Genomic DNA, 14,430 nt, shown 5'->3' with positions numbered 1-14,430 from the left:
ATCCTAAGCACTAGACCAGATTTTTCCATTTCCAGTTTTCCGCGCCAGGATGAGTAAATAAACAGATGGAGAAAAAACTTCTAAGTGAGACACAAAGAATGTGACAAAGGGGCTGTTGACTACAGGACACTAAGGGAGGATGGGGTTGACTGAAATAAGAGAAAGAAGTTTGAGGTAAGGAAGCATTGCCAGAATGTCAAAGGGAGGCACCATATCTGACTCCAAGCTCTGGTCCTCTGGCCAGCCCCATCAGAAGTCAAAAGGCGAAAGTGACCTGAAGCAGAAATAGAGAAAGCAGGTGCCACAACCAAGCTCTGGAAGATCTGGGGAGCATAAGACCAAGCTTCTTTGAAATGGTTCTGAATTAGAGTGACTCAACAGATTCCTTTCACCAAAGTGGCCTCACTTCTGTAGAACATTGGTCCAGGGAGCACTGCAGAGTTAGAAGGTAATTTCCTCAATGATGGCAGAGGGACTTCATGAAACATCTAGCAGGTTTAACTAAAAAGAAGATGTCAAAGTGATGGAGAGAAAATGGCAGATGTCTCATGGTGTTCAGAGGTCTTATTCCATTGTACCATTGAGACATCCTCACTGGATCTTCCTGGGGAAATATTAGGAAAAGTAGAGGAGCTTAAAATCTCCTCATAGTCAGTGAGATCCACAGGGAAAACAGATTAGAGGCTGAACAAAGGGCCTTATATATTTTTATGAGTTAGCAACTGGAGGGAGTTCCTCTTTCCTCGTTCTTGGTAACTTTTTTCCCCATGTGCAGGATTAAAATTTATTGAATCAAGTATAGTACCTAACACTTGCTCAACATGCATTTTCAGGCTCATTGACTAAAGTCAAGGCATTGCTGGTTCCATTGCCCCTACTGAGGTCACTGCTCCTCACCTGCATTCAACTTTGCTGCTGCAGCATATCTCAAGCCCTCTCGCTGCTATGTGCCAACCCATGAATTGTTCCCACCATTCCTTTACTCACACATATTCTAGTGCTATTTTTCCAAGGCTGCTGTTGCTAATTGCCCCCATCCTCTCTCTGGTCTAGTCTCAACATTGACCACTCTTCCCTGCACCCTGGGACATTGCCTTTCTATGCTGCCTGTTCACACCGTAGGGCTCTTTCTACCGTCAGAAAAATACTGTAATATATATATATATATATTTAGTGTGGGGGATTTAGGGGGTAGGGAGAGGGAGATTAAAGCTTCGTCTGCTGGTATATTCTATTTATTAATGGAATTGAATCAGGTTCTCATTTGGGCTGGGATAGGGATGAAGGGGAAATGTTCCTGTAGATGATATGATGACAACCATGCTCTGTAGTCCTTTCATCATCAAGAAATCATGTCCATGTGATGAATCTGCCTTTTCAGGGCAAATATACCCATTTTAGTAGGTTCTTCTTATTGGTCATGCCACTACCTTCTGTGTACTTATTATGGGTAGGCTCTGAAGGTTGCTACACTAAAGGGGGAGTTTGTGACAAGTCCCTCCAGCTTGGGATGTTGTGAATAGGAGGGAAACAAGGAAATTAAGAATTCAGATACACATTTTATAGATTTCATTTTTCTGGACCAATATCCTAGAAGAGATGTATATATTGATAAATTAAGGAAAAAGCCAAAAGCATAGGGAATTTTTCCTACATTTGATTTGGCAAGCTAGAAACAGAAAATCTTATAAGGGTCTCTAACCCTGACATGGGATGGTCACATTAGTTTAAAAATGGTAACATGACATGGTTGGGTAGAGAGCACGGCTAAGTTGGTAGGTCTGAATCGCTCTTGGATTTTGTGTTACTTGCAATGATTCAGAAGTTGCATCGGGCCCCATGAGGGATAAGAAGGGCTGGGTTGGAATTCAGCAGGCCTTCCATAGTAGGGAGAGACAGGGTGACCTACTTGCAGAGCCTCTAGAGAGGGGCTTAAAGAATTTGACTGAGATGCAGAGGGCTGTGCTGCTACAGGAGGAACCTCAAAGGGGCTGAGCCAGTCAGGGAGGTCCTCTGGATTCTAACCAAGCCCAGAAATGAGATCATAAGTGCTCCGGCTGTAGATTTCACTGGAGACCAGGGAGGCCCAGAGGATACCACTGCATAAATTTAAGTCTCCTTCTCCCATGCTATCTAGGGAAGGGATGGAAAGAGGAAAGGCAGGAAGAATCCTGGCAGTGAATCGACCTTTGAATGACTTAATAACTTCCTGAAATGAGACTCTCTTAAGATTAACAATATTATTTCTTCTTTTCTGCCCAGAGGAGGTGTAAATTTAACTAGATTAGATCAGTTCATTCTCTCTCTCTCTCTCTCTCTCTCTCTCTCTCTCTCTCTCTCTCTCTCTCTCTCTCTCTCCACAAACACACACATACAAAGAGAGAGATTTTTTAACATTGGATCTTGATCAAATATAAAATAAAATGTAACATAATGAAACTAGAATAATATCAAGTAATTAAAAGGCATCAACATTTTAATTAATTTATCTCACGTTCTTGTTTTGTTTTTATCTATCATTATTTGTCTAGACACCTTCCTCAAAATCTCAGACACATCTTAACTCATTCCTCTACCACATTGTCACATTCAAACACTTTTAAATCTCATCATTTCTATCCTGCTAGGTCCTATACATCTCTTCCCTTTTCTCTGTACCAAATGCTACTGTTGTTGTTCAGACATTTATGAGTTTTCTAGACTCCTAGAATATACTCCTTACTTCTTGCCATGCCTGCCAAACTTCTGACAACCAACATTTATTTTTTTAAATATTTTTATTGATTTCAGAGAGGAAGAGTGAGAGAAAGAGAGATAGAAACATCAATGATGAGAGAGAATCATTGATCGGCTGCCTCCTGCACCCCCCCCCCCCTTATTGGGGATCAGGCCTGCAACCAAGCATGTGCCTTTGTCCAGAATTGAACCCTGGACCATTTAGTCTGCTGGCCGACGCTCTTCCACTGAGCCAAACCAGCTAGGGCCCAACATTTGTTAATTTGATAAAGGATGTATATGACCATAACGCTTGTTCCCTCTGAAATAATTAAATGACTTCCATTGATTGAAGAATACATTCAACCTACTTAGGCTCTTCATAACTCGGCTGGAGCGCACATTTCAAACTTTTCTTTCTACTCTCCCTATCACTCCCAGTTCCCGTCATGCTCTAGACTTGCTGTTTTCTGAATACACTTCCACTTTTTCATCTCATACTCATTTCTCCTGCTCCATTCCTTTAAGCACAACCTTTCTTTTTCTGCTGTACACTGTTTATGCATCTGCCATAGAACATAGTCTCTGCCATCCGATATATGACTGATTGACTTCCTTTCTAGATTTAAAGTCCCTGAAAGTCAGAGACTCCCTTGTTAATTATCCCATTTGTTAATTAAGCTTGTATCCTTTACATAACACAATGGCCTGAATCCAGTGTATGTAATAAATGCATGTAAGAGTACTTTACAAACATCAAAGTGCTGTGTAACCAGTAATCCTTTTATTATTTGTTGAGTTGAATTTTTAGGATTCTCACACGTTTTCTCTGGGAGAAATGTTTTCCCTTCAGTGGAAATTTTAGAATAACTGATATGATGTCTCAAGACAACATAGGCACATATATTCCTGGAGAAGACCTTAGTTTTAGAATCTTACTTTCATGGGCATGCATCAGAGGTCCAGCTTTGCCCAATGCTCCCTATATATTTTTCCGTGGTCTCTCTTTGCCTCATATTAAACATTACAAACATTATTAGAAATTTCCCCCATCATGGCAGATCAAAGAAGTGGCACTGTAGTAAGCAATTCCAGGCTCTGGAAACCTGGCACTGGGCACAGGTTCTACCGATGCTTGAATTACATGTGTGCACAAGCATCTTTCTGCTGACCCTTGTGTAGTGGACATGCTATGAATATAACATGCTGGGAATTTCCTGGTACAGGGATTATTTTCATCTCTAGGGATTCCACAAATGTTCTCAGAAGCCTTTGGGACATTTAAACTTTAAAAATAAACCTTCAAAACCCAACACAAGTATCCCAGAACTCTATGTATCAGCCCTTTTCCTTGGAACACCTGTAAGTCGTGATATCACTTGCAAGAAACCGGAAAGGGAAAGACCATAAGGTAGGCCACATACTCCTAAGCAAAAATGCCCTCAAGAAATAGCCATGAAGAAATTGTCACCACCATGGTAAATACTTCCAATTTACTCTTTGAGAGTTTTGGAAAGTTTGATAAACCCAAAAGAAAAAAAAGAGGAGGAAGGGAAAAGAGAGGGAGAGAAGGGGAAGGAGAGAAAAGATGGAAAAGGAAAGATAAAAAAAAATTAAAGGAAAAAAAGAAAAGGAGGAAAGAAGGGAAGAAGGGAGGAAGAAAGGGACAAAAAGAGGAAAAAGAAGAGAAGGAAGGAAGGAAGAAAGGAAGGAAGGAAGGAAAAAAAGAAATGAAGGAAGGAAGCTTTTGAAAGCTGTTACCCATCACTTGAGTAGGTATCAGAGGATAAAGTTTTTGAGGCAATATATCAGCAAAATCAATAATTATGGAGTGTCCACATGGAGGATAAAATAAGCCAAAGGTGACTGGAGTAAAATATATAAAAAAGGATTTTGAATAGAGCCAACTCTTCTCCCCTCCTGGAGCAAGCAAATGCAAAAACCCACCATACCTCCTATACTGACAGTGGCTGCAGCCTTTGAAGTAGTGAATTTCTCTCCATGCTTATTAGTAGCTATGCATGTGTAGAGTCCAGGCTTGGTGATAAACAGCTGCAGTCTTGAGTCAATCACTCGGTCTTTCACACTTTCTTGAATGGACCCAGAAGAAACCTGATGGAGTAGGGAGAAAAAAAACACACATAGAATTAGGTAAAAGATTTCCTAACTTCCTGTATCAGTAGACTTGAAAGAAAATGGGTTAGGATTATGATCAAAAGGCAGGTAGTAGATTGCAAAAATACAGTCTTTTCTGTCTGTATGTCCATGACCTTGTAATGTGACTTTGTAGCTTTTCCCTCAAAAGGAAGCATCTTCGAGTATAGATTGGCCTTGTGACATGATTTAAAAAGACAGAGATTTGTAAAGTTCTTGCACACTGTGGCTTGCTATCTTGTTGCTCTTGGAACCTGTTATCTTCTGTGAACAAGCCAGAGCTAGCCTGCTAGAGGATGAGGTACATATGACCCAGTTATTCCCACTGTTCCAGCTTGGAGCCAACAATAACCACCTAATACTAGTATATGATAAAGCCATTCTAGACCAAGATCAAGCAGTCCTGATCCAAATGAACAAAACTACCCAGTTGACTCACAGACTCCTGAGCATTAATGAATGGTTATTGTTTTAAGCCACTGAGCTTTGGATGGTTGTGATACAGCAATGGATAACTAATGTAATGAAGGAAAGATATGCGGTGTGGATTTCCCAAGATACACTCTCTATCTTTTGAAGATAAGAGATAATTAAGAATGAGAGGTTGTATACTTTTGGTTTTATTTTCCCATAACTCCTGTTCAGTTCCCCACACATGTACATTGGATAGTTGGATGGTTACCCAGAAGAATGTTTGTGCAGCTGATTCTGTTTCTGAGGCATGACATACATCATGCCATACTACTTAAATCAGAAAATCAAATATCCTGGAAGAGGCAGGCTATCAATGCAGTATTAGCACATAATTGACAGGTTAATATACATACGTGCTTATTTACTAGTCATCATCATTCCAACTCTGGTTGTCACTGCCCAGTGCTTTCTATTATGTTGCAGAGTTAGAATTTGTACCTAGTCTGAACCCAAATCCTGTGCTTTTTCTCACTCTTATAGTGCCTTCCCTAGTCCTCCAAGTGAGAAGAAATGAAGTCATTAGAAAACAAGAACAGTAACAGCAATGATCTCCACAGATCAACCTACCATGAACAAAACAAATATCTGACTTGAATGTCATTGTTTAGGTGGTGGCATTAAAAAAAAAAATGGTGGGAGGGAGAAACCAAGATGGCAGCATAGGTAAACACCTATACTGCTGCCTCGCACAACAATTTCAAAACTGCAACTGGAAGACAGAGCGGACATCGTCCAGAACCACCAGAAAGCTGCCTGAGTGGAAATTCTACAACTAGAAGGAAAGAGAAAAGGACACTGAGACTCAGAGGAGCTGTGGAGGTGCGGAGACCCGTGCGTGCGGAAAGGGCGGGTGTCTGAATACGTGGCGGGCTTACTCGCAGCACGCGGAGAGGGCAGGCAGCAAGTGCGCAGCTAGCTTTCTCGTTTGGGAGGGAAACAAAACCTCCCAACTGCACTGAAATCCAGCTCCGGGTGAGACTTTGAGTACCAGACTCATTTGGAGAGAAACTGGACTGTCTGGCAGCAGACGAAACTTGAGAGCAGCCTTCTCTCAGAGATGCATGCAGCCACTGCTGCGGGACACGGAGACACAGGGGCCTCTTAGGGCGGGGCTGATGGGAAACCAAGGCTGTCTGCTCAGCCCTGAGACTCCGCCCCATCCAAGCTGAGCACAGAAGCCCTCCCAGTGGAGACACTGCTTATCCTCACAGCCAATTGGCCTGGAGGTCAACTCCCCCCAGTGATACCAACAACAATCAAGGCTTAACTACAACAAGACTCCACACACAGCCCACAAAGGGGTGCACCAAGAGTGTCCACCTCAGGTAACTGGGGAGGCTGAGCCACTGGGCCCTATAGGACACCTAGCACACAAAGCCACTCCATCAACTCAGGGAAGCAGCTAAAATGCGGAGACAAAGAGGCAGGCCACAAATGAAGGAAATGGAGGAAAGCAAAAGACTGGATATAGAGTTCAAAACCACGGTTATAAGGTTATTCAAGAATTTCCTAGAAAAGACCGATAAATTTAACAAGACCCTCAAGGATATGAAAAAGGATCAACTAGAAATTAAACATACACTGACTGAAATAAAAAATATTATACAGAGACCTAAAAGCAGACTAGAGGATCGCAAGAATCAAGTCAAAGATTTGGAATACAAAGAAGCAAAAAACACTCCTCCAGAAAAGCAAAAAGAAAAAATAATCCAAAAAGTTGAAGATAGTATAAGAAGCCTATGGGACAACTTCAAGCGTACCAACATCAGAATTATGGGGGTCCCAGAAGAAGAAAGAGAGCAAGATACTGAAAACCTATTTGAAGAAATAGTGACAGAAAACTTCCCCCACCTGGTGAAAGAAGTAGACCTACAAATCCAGGAAGCGCACAGAACCCCAAACAAAAGGAATCCAAAGAGGACCACACCAAGACACATCCTAATTAAAATGCCAAGAGCAAAAGATAAAGAGAGAATATTAAAACCAGCAAGAGAAAAAGTTAGTTACCTACAAGGGAGCACCCATATGATTGTCAGCTGATTTCTCAATAGAAACTATGCAGGCCAGATGGGAATGGCAAGAAATATTCAAAGTGATGAATAGCAAGAAACTACAACCAAGATTAGTCTACCCAGCAAAGCTATCATTCAGAATTGAAGGTCAGATAAAGAGCTTCATAGATAAGACAAAGCTAAAGGAGTTCTTCACCACCAAACCAGAATTATATGAAATGCTGAAAGGTATTCTTTAAGAAGAGGAAGAAGAAGAAAAAGATAAAGATAAAAATTATGAACAACAAATACGTATCTATCAACAAGTGAATCTAAAAACCAAGGGAATAAAAAATCTGATGAACAGTATTAACTGGTGAATATAATAGAATCAGGGGCATAGAAAGGGAGTCTACTGACAATTCTCGGGGGAAAAGGGTAGTGGGGGGTGCGGGAGGAGACTGAACAAAAATCGTACACCTATGGATGAGGACAGTGGCGGGGGGGTAAGGGCAGAGGGTGGGGTAGGAACCTGGTGGAGGGGAGCTATGGGGGGGAAAAAGAGGAACAATTGTAATCTGAACAATAAAGATTTATTAAATTTAAAAAGGTGATTTACCCTTTTTTTCCCCAGCTCTATGCCATCATTTTAATAATTTTTTTTTTAGTCATCACTGCTTGTGTGAGGGGGAATGCCAGTTTGAGGGAAATTTGAATGGAATGACAACTAAGGCTTTGGTTTGCCTTGACATTATCTTGGAGGGTAGAGATGGGTTCCAAGGGCTTCTCTGCCCAGTAGAAGGGAATGAGGCCAGAAATGAGAAATTTGGAGCCAGTTATTTTGCTGTTTTGCCTGAGGGAGGATTGTAGACTATAGCAAGGGGGATGGAAGCCCTGGGTTGAAGCTAGCTTTCTTCCTTCTGCAGCTGGGTGGCTGGCTGGCCCTGGAACCAATCATTCTCTCTACCAATCAGGCAGTGAAGTTTGCCCTGTTAGCTTCTTTGTCTTTATTCTCTGCTTGCATTATTAGAGTTCATCCTTATGATAAAAACTATTTATGTGAACATCAATTTACCTTAACTGGGGAAACTTCCCAGGTCAGATCAAGTATTGTGGCATTTTCCCCAGATAAGCAGACTGGACTCTATGAGAAATTAACAAGGTAGAGAGAAAAATATCTTTAAGAGACATATACTCATTTGGGACTTCAAATAAAATTCATTGTTGTACTTATCAGAAGTGTAACTTCTTATGAATTTGAGTGTCCAAGTTAGATCAAAAGGACTGAACAATTTGAATTACATTTTTGGTCTCTCCATAAATTTTTGTTTTGTTTTCAATTATAAAAGTGGGGGGTAGACTCCCTATATTTTAATACAAAGCAACAATGAGAGAAAAGCTGAAGACCTCTGTGCTCAATCACCATGCTGTATGCTACAAGGATGTCTTGTCTGTAAATATAATCCCTTTATAGTTTGTAGAAGGGAAATCTGTAGAAAGTTACCTTCCTCTGCAAAACTAATCTCTTCTTTCAAGAAGTACAATGCCTTGGAAACAACTCTGAAATGAGTAATCCCCCCCCCCCCCCCCCCCCCCCCCCCGTGCTGGCTAAACTCCAACTATTTTCATGTTCACACCTAAGAAAGTCATTTCTAACATCTCCTCAAGGTCACTGAAAACATTCTTGGTAGGGAAAATAAGTGATTTTTAAACTGCCTGACCTCTCTTCTCCTGGATTTCATCCAGGTATTGAAATAGTTCAGCGAATAAATCGAGTTACGGGGCTCCTTGCTTGATCATGTCGTGGCTCCTAAATGCTTTGCCTCCTGTTTGCAGAGGCCCAGTTGATCCAGTTTGTGACTCATGCACAGCGGGCCTTGTTAGTCATAGTTTGAATTTGTTTTTCTTCCTTCATGGATCATCCTGACCAACAGTTTAGTGTTTTTGATGACCTAAAAATATAAACAACCCTCTGCCCTCCATTTTGATCTTTCTGCCCTTCAGGTTTAAAAGATCAAAGGGATGAGTTCAGATTTTTACTGTGTGTTGACCAAGGTTTGCCTGGGCAAAACCAAGACCTTCATTGAGGTGACTATATCTGGTGTTTACAGTAAATACATTATTTTCTCCAACTCACCCAGGCACGCCCACCTGAAGGAGCTGGATAAACAGCTCTCTGCTCAGTGTGTGGTGTTCACTTTCTCAAAAGAAGGCAAACAGGAAGCTTTATTAAGTAGGCATAGTGGTTCACACCTGAGAAAATGGATGGGAAGCCTTTTAGAACGGGTGGGGAACCTTTTTTCTGCCAAGGTCCATTTGGATATTTACAGCATCCTTTTGGGGCCATACAAAATTACCAACTGAAAAATTAGCCTGCTTATTTGTTCAGACATTTCATTAACTCGCCCCTAATGATTTCGCAGGCCTTGTCTGGCCCCCAGGCTGGATGTTCCCCACCCGTTTTGGAAGGTGGCAAGGTGGTATAGAAGACCTGTGGGATATTATAAATATGTCATTATGCTGTTTTGAGATCATCTATCCACAGTGCTGGATAATCTCTTAACTTCATCATGCTTTGAATTTAGCATAGGAAGACCTTTGTAAGGTATTCTGGTCTCACTGGCCTTGTCCTGAAAATAGTTCCAGCTATCTGGGTTTAACTCACTGAGCTGTTAGGTGTGATCCAGGGGATACAGGTTCAGGGACTTGTAATAATGCCTATCGATGCATCATAGAAAAAGGAGTAATAGACTGAGAAAATGTCCATATTGCTTCTGATCAGCATAGCCATAAACATTGGCCTCTTTTAATTTAGGTGCTAAAATATTCCGCACAAAAAATGATATATGTAGTTATTTTGATTTACACAGCTAATAGGATAAGATGACTTCAAAGCTCATGTACATTGAACCTAACATTCTGCCTCTTAAAAAATATGTGTAAAATATAGGTGAGCCTCCCTTTAAGAAAATTCACAAACACAATTCAATGCAGGTGATTTGGCTATTTGTTTGATAACATTCTTCTAATAAATTAAAATGATTCAACTTTTAAAATAATTTAGGAACTATATTTATTGAACAAAGCAAGGCAGCATGCAATTTTTCTACATTTTTTATTGAATAACAAAATAATCGATATTACTATAGGTATAACTTGAAATAAATCTGGTTATCACAATACAAGGATATTTTCTTTTAGAAAAGCTCTGCTCCTCCACATCAAACTACTATTTCTAATGTTGTAAAACAAGAGGAATATTACAGCTCACTCTGAAGTTCATCTAAGACCACAAATTTTCATGAAAAATAAATGCCGTATCCACAGGAAGAAAGCGAAATAATTCATGAACATTTTGGGGCATGTTGCTGCCTTTTTCTTGTTCTTTGGCTATAACTGTTTGGAGTGTTAGTAAAAGAGCATCCACATCTTTTAGAGGACCTGTTGTACTTAGTAGTGTGTTAGTGAAGTTAGTTCACTGACTTGTAGTTAGGAAAGAGCCACAGTTCAAACTCTGTTTTATTTATTCCGTGCCTAATAGCTCCCAGGTCTGCATTCATCTTCATTCAGTCCACCCAAAATGATATCAGGGCTGTGAGCTCTGTCCTGTTATCCTTAACAGACTTTCTGGTTTGCTACTTGTACCACATTTAATTGCCTGAAATTGTCTCCGTTTCCTGTGATTTGCAGCAGCACAGGCAAAGTCATCTCCATTTCTGTTTGGATTTGGAGTGTATCACCAAGAACAAAGCTTGGCTGTAAGAGCAACACTTCTCTCTGACCCTGAGAACTACAGATGTACTTTGCTTTCTTCCTGGGAGAGAGTCACTGTTAGTTTGTTTTATTTCTGTTTTAGAATCTGGGGCAATGGGTCTATTTAGCCTTTTGCTTTTTGTGAATCACATCTTTAAAGGGTTAAGTTGGGGTCTCAATAAGACCAAAACAACTCAAACCACCTGACTTTTTTATTACTCTCAACTCCAACAGATAGAATCATACATTGCCCAGTTCTAAACTAATAGAGCCTTTTGAAAACTCCGGATTATTTTAAAAGCATATAGCTTTTCTTTATTACTGTTTCCAGGGAGTAAGACAAATTAGTAAAGTCATGTTGTCAGCCCCCCAGTTTTCTTTCACCATGTCTTTAGCAACTTGAGACGCTTAAGACAACTATAACAGCTTCCATGGAAAAGCCACAAAACATATTGCCAAATAAGATTCAAATTTTAAATGATACAAGATTTAATTGGAGAGCTAAAGAAGAACAGGACTATGAATTACTTTATTATAATTTAGCAAAATTAGAGACTGTTAGCTCTGATGTCATATTGGAGATCACCTTCTCCAGACACTTGACATCTTTGTCATTATAGACATGGGCAAATTGATGTCTGAGAGGTAAATGGACTCCCCTAAAATTTCACTAACTGGAGAGGAGCATTTACAACTTAGGTCTTCTAACTCCCCACCTCATTCTTATTTCAGCATACTTCAAGTTACAAGCTTATAAAATGACATTTATTTATTCACTTAATTAATTTATTGTGAAGAAGGTGCATGGTAGACAATTAGATAAGATGAACCTATTTTAATAACAAATTATAAGAAAGGTGGGTTTTCTCAAGTATCAGAAAAGGAAAATAAAAGGCCCTTCAGCAGAAACAATAGTGAAAATAAAAATAGTAAATTAATTATAAGATTTAGAGAGTGCTATAGGCAAGATGGCATTCTTCATTAGATGGGGAGGCCTTAGAATGTGGAATCTTTTTCCTGATTTACAACATCCACCCAAATTTCTTTCACTGACAGTTTTCCACACACGTGTCTCCCCTTCTCGGCTTCTTCTTCTTTTTTTTTTTTTTTTCATATCCAGTGGCCTACTTCTTCCCTTTTCTTTCCTCTCCTTTTTCTCCCTCCCCCCTCATTTGGAACATTCATTTGGCTTGAAAATGCTATCATTAATATATTGTAATATGATAATATATGGACACTGTGGCCAACAAGATACCAAAAAGTTGGACAGAGACTATGCCTCAAAACGTGAACATGAAAATAGCTGAGAACCCCTTAGATGAGCGATCAAGGTTTGAGTTGTTCAGCTATATTGAGAGCCATCCCCACTCCGTCTCCTTGAGGCATGAAAGAGGGTTCTCAATAGGACCACCTAGAGAGTTGATATATGTCCCCTGCTGTGTAGTAAAGGATTAATCAATGGGCTTAATATGCTCAAACCCTGCACCGTAGAAAGAAAAAACTGACCTTTGACTGGCTCCTGAGAGATAACCTTATCCCTTGGAATATCCTGTCTGATAAGCATGTTTTTGTATACCTGAGACCTGGGACCAAGCCAGATAGTTCATATTAACAATGTAAATTGTTCACCAAGGACCTTAGGTCATGCTTTATCAGTTCAACCTTTGGAGGGGCTGGAGATTAGTTAAAATCAGTCGTGTTAGCCCTCCATGCCTCCGTAACTAAGCCTCAGTAAAAACTCTGCACACCAAGGTTTGAGTGAACTTCCCTGGTATGATAATTTGTACATGTTGTCATACATCATTGCTTGGACCATTAAGCACTCTCCATGCAACTCCACTTGGAGAGGACAATGGATTAATTTACTGATTTTAGCCTGATTCCTTTCATTGTAATAAACTAGAACCATAAGTATAACAGCTTATCTGGGTTCTGTCTTTTTAGTGAATCATCAAACTTGAAGGTGATATTGGGGACCCTGACACACGTTCAGTTTCCTGACACAGCAGACAGGTGTCTAATTCTCATCTATAAAATTTAAGAAGCAGAGTCAGGCTACCTAGCAGCTTCAATGGAGGGAGCAAAGAGGTAGTAGCTCTGTTCAATGGTCTGGACCCAAAGGTTTGTACATGCAAAGGTTGGTAGAAGATCTGAGTTGGAGTTATTTTCAAATCTTCCAAAAGGACCTTCAGAGAGACTCCCCATCAACTAACAAATTGGGGGATGAGAGGGACATAGTGATCCTGAGGAAAATGCATCACTGGCATCATCTTGAGTATTCCCTGATTTCTGAAGAGTCAGTTATAAACACTTGTCAGGCACAGAGTTGTAAAGCAGACTTGAAAGTCAGTTAAATTAGTTTCCATTCTAATGACTGCTCATCTCTTCCTCCTACCCCAGATGTGTTCGAGTCATAAATAGCAGTTAGGAAATGGGGGAAGAATTAATGAGTAGATTCTAGCAATGAACTGATTCTAAGTGATAAATTTTTAAAAATATGTTTTTATTGATTTCAGAGAGGAAGGGAGAGGGAGAAATAGATGGAAACATGAAAGATGCGAAGGAATCATTGATCACCTGCTTCCTGCATGCCCCCTACTGGGGTTCGAGCCCACAACCCTGGCATGTGCCCTGACCAGGAATCGAACTACAACCTCCAGATCTCTAGGTTCATGCTCAACAATCTGAGTCACACCAGCCAGGCTTAAATGATGTTTTGTGAAAATTATTTTACTTGTGTGGGAAAAAATTGCTAACACTTCCCTTTTACACAAAGGCATAAAGAATTTGATTTTCTACTATACCCCATGATACAAGGAAAGTAAACCCATGGTGTTCAATTTCTATGGCAGTGACTTCTAGCATGAAAATATTGGAAGGCTTTGAAAAGAGAGGTGCAGGTGAGACCAATGACAGAGATCAGGGTAACTACAAATACAGGGATGGATAAAAGTAGCTCTACACTTTTGTGTATAGAAAATAATATGATAATTAATAATAATACAAGAATAAACCATGTTTCAGGTAATCAACTGGAAACCTACTTTTGCCAACCCCTATATGTGGTATATACTGAAATTCACCACCAGTGAGTCTTCCCCAGACAAGTCCCCACGCAGATAGTACTCACGGCATTTCCGTTCTCAATCCAGGTGATGGTGGGGACAGGGATGCCTGTTGCCATACAACGCAGGGTCACAAAGGAGCCAAAGGTGACATTGTGGGATTCAGGAGCCCGCAGGATTCTGGCAAAAACTGTTAGGAAAACAGGAAGTGGTGAGTGCTTCTTCCCTCTGAAGTGGTCAAGCTGGAGTGGTCTTTACAGAATGCAGGAGGCAGCCAA

General features: G+C 40.4%; 1 protein-coding gene across 3 annotated transcripts in view; it reads right to left on the bottom strand.

Moving 5' to 3' along the window:
- Positions 1-14,430, bottom strand: part of MUSK (muscle associated receptor tyrosine kinase) — a 74,685-nt gene that overhangs the window by 23,011 nt on the left and 37,244 nt on the right. For all 3 annotated transcript variants that reach the window (XM_054727569.1, XM_054727567.1, XM_054727568.1), the window contains 2 exons: positions 14,218-14,342; positions 4,668-4,827 (listed from right to left, as the gene is read on the bottom strand). In XM_054727569.1, the coding sequence (XP_054583544.1) occupies positions 4,668-4,827; positions 14,218-14,342 (285 nt within the window). The remainder of the gene's footprint in view (positions 1-4,667; positions 4,828-14,217; positions 14,343-14,430) is intronic.

The sequence above is a fragment of the Eptesicus fuscus genome, chromosome 15 (genome assembly GCF_027574615.1).
Source record: "Eptesicus fuscus isolate TK198812 chromosome 15, DD_ASM_mEF_20220401, whole genome shotgun sequence".
NCBI lineage: Eukaryota > Metazoa > Chordata > Mammalia > Chiroptera > Vespertilionidae > Eptesicus > Eptesicus fuscus.
This window is presented reverse-complemented; position numbering and strand designations above follow the sequence as displayed.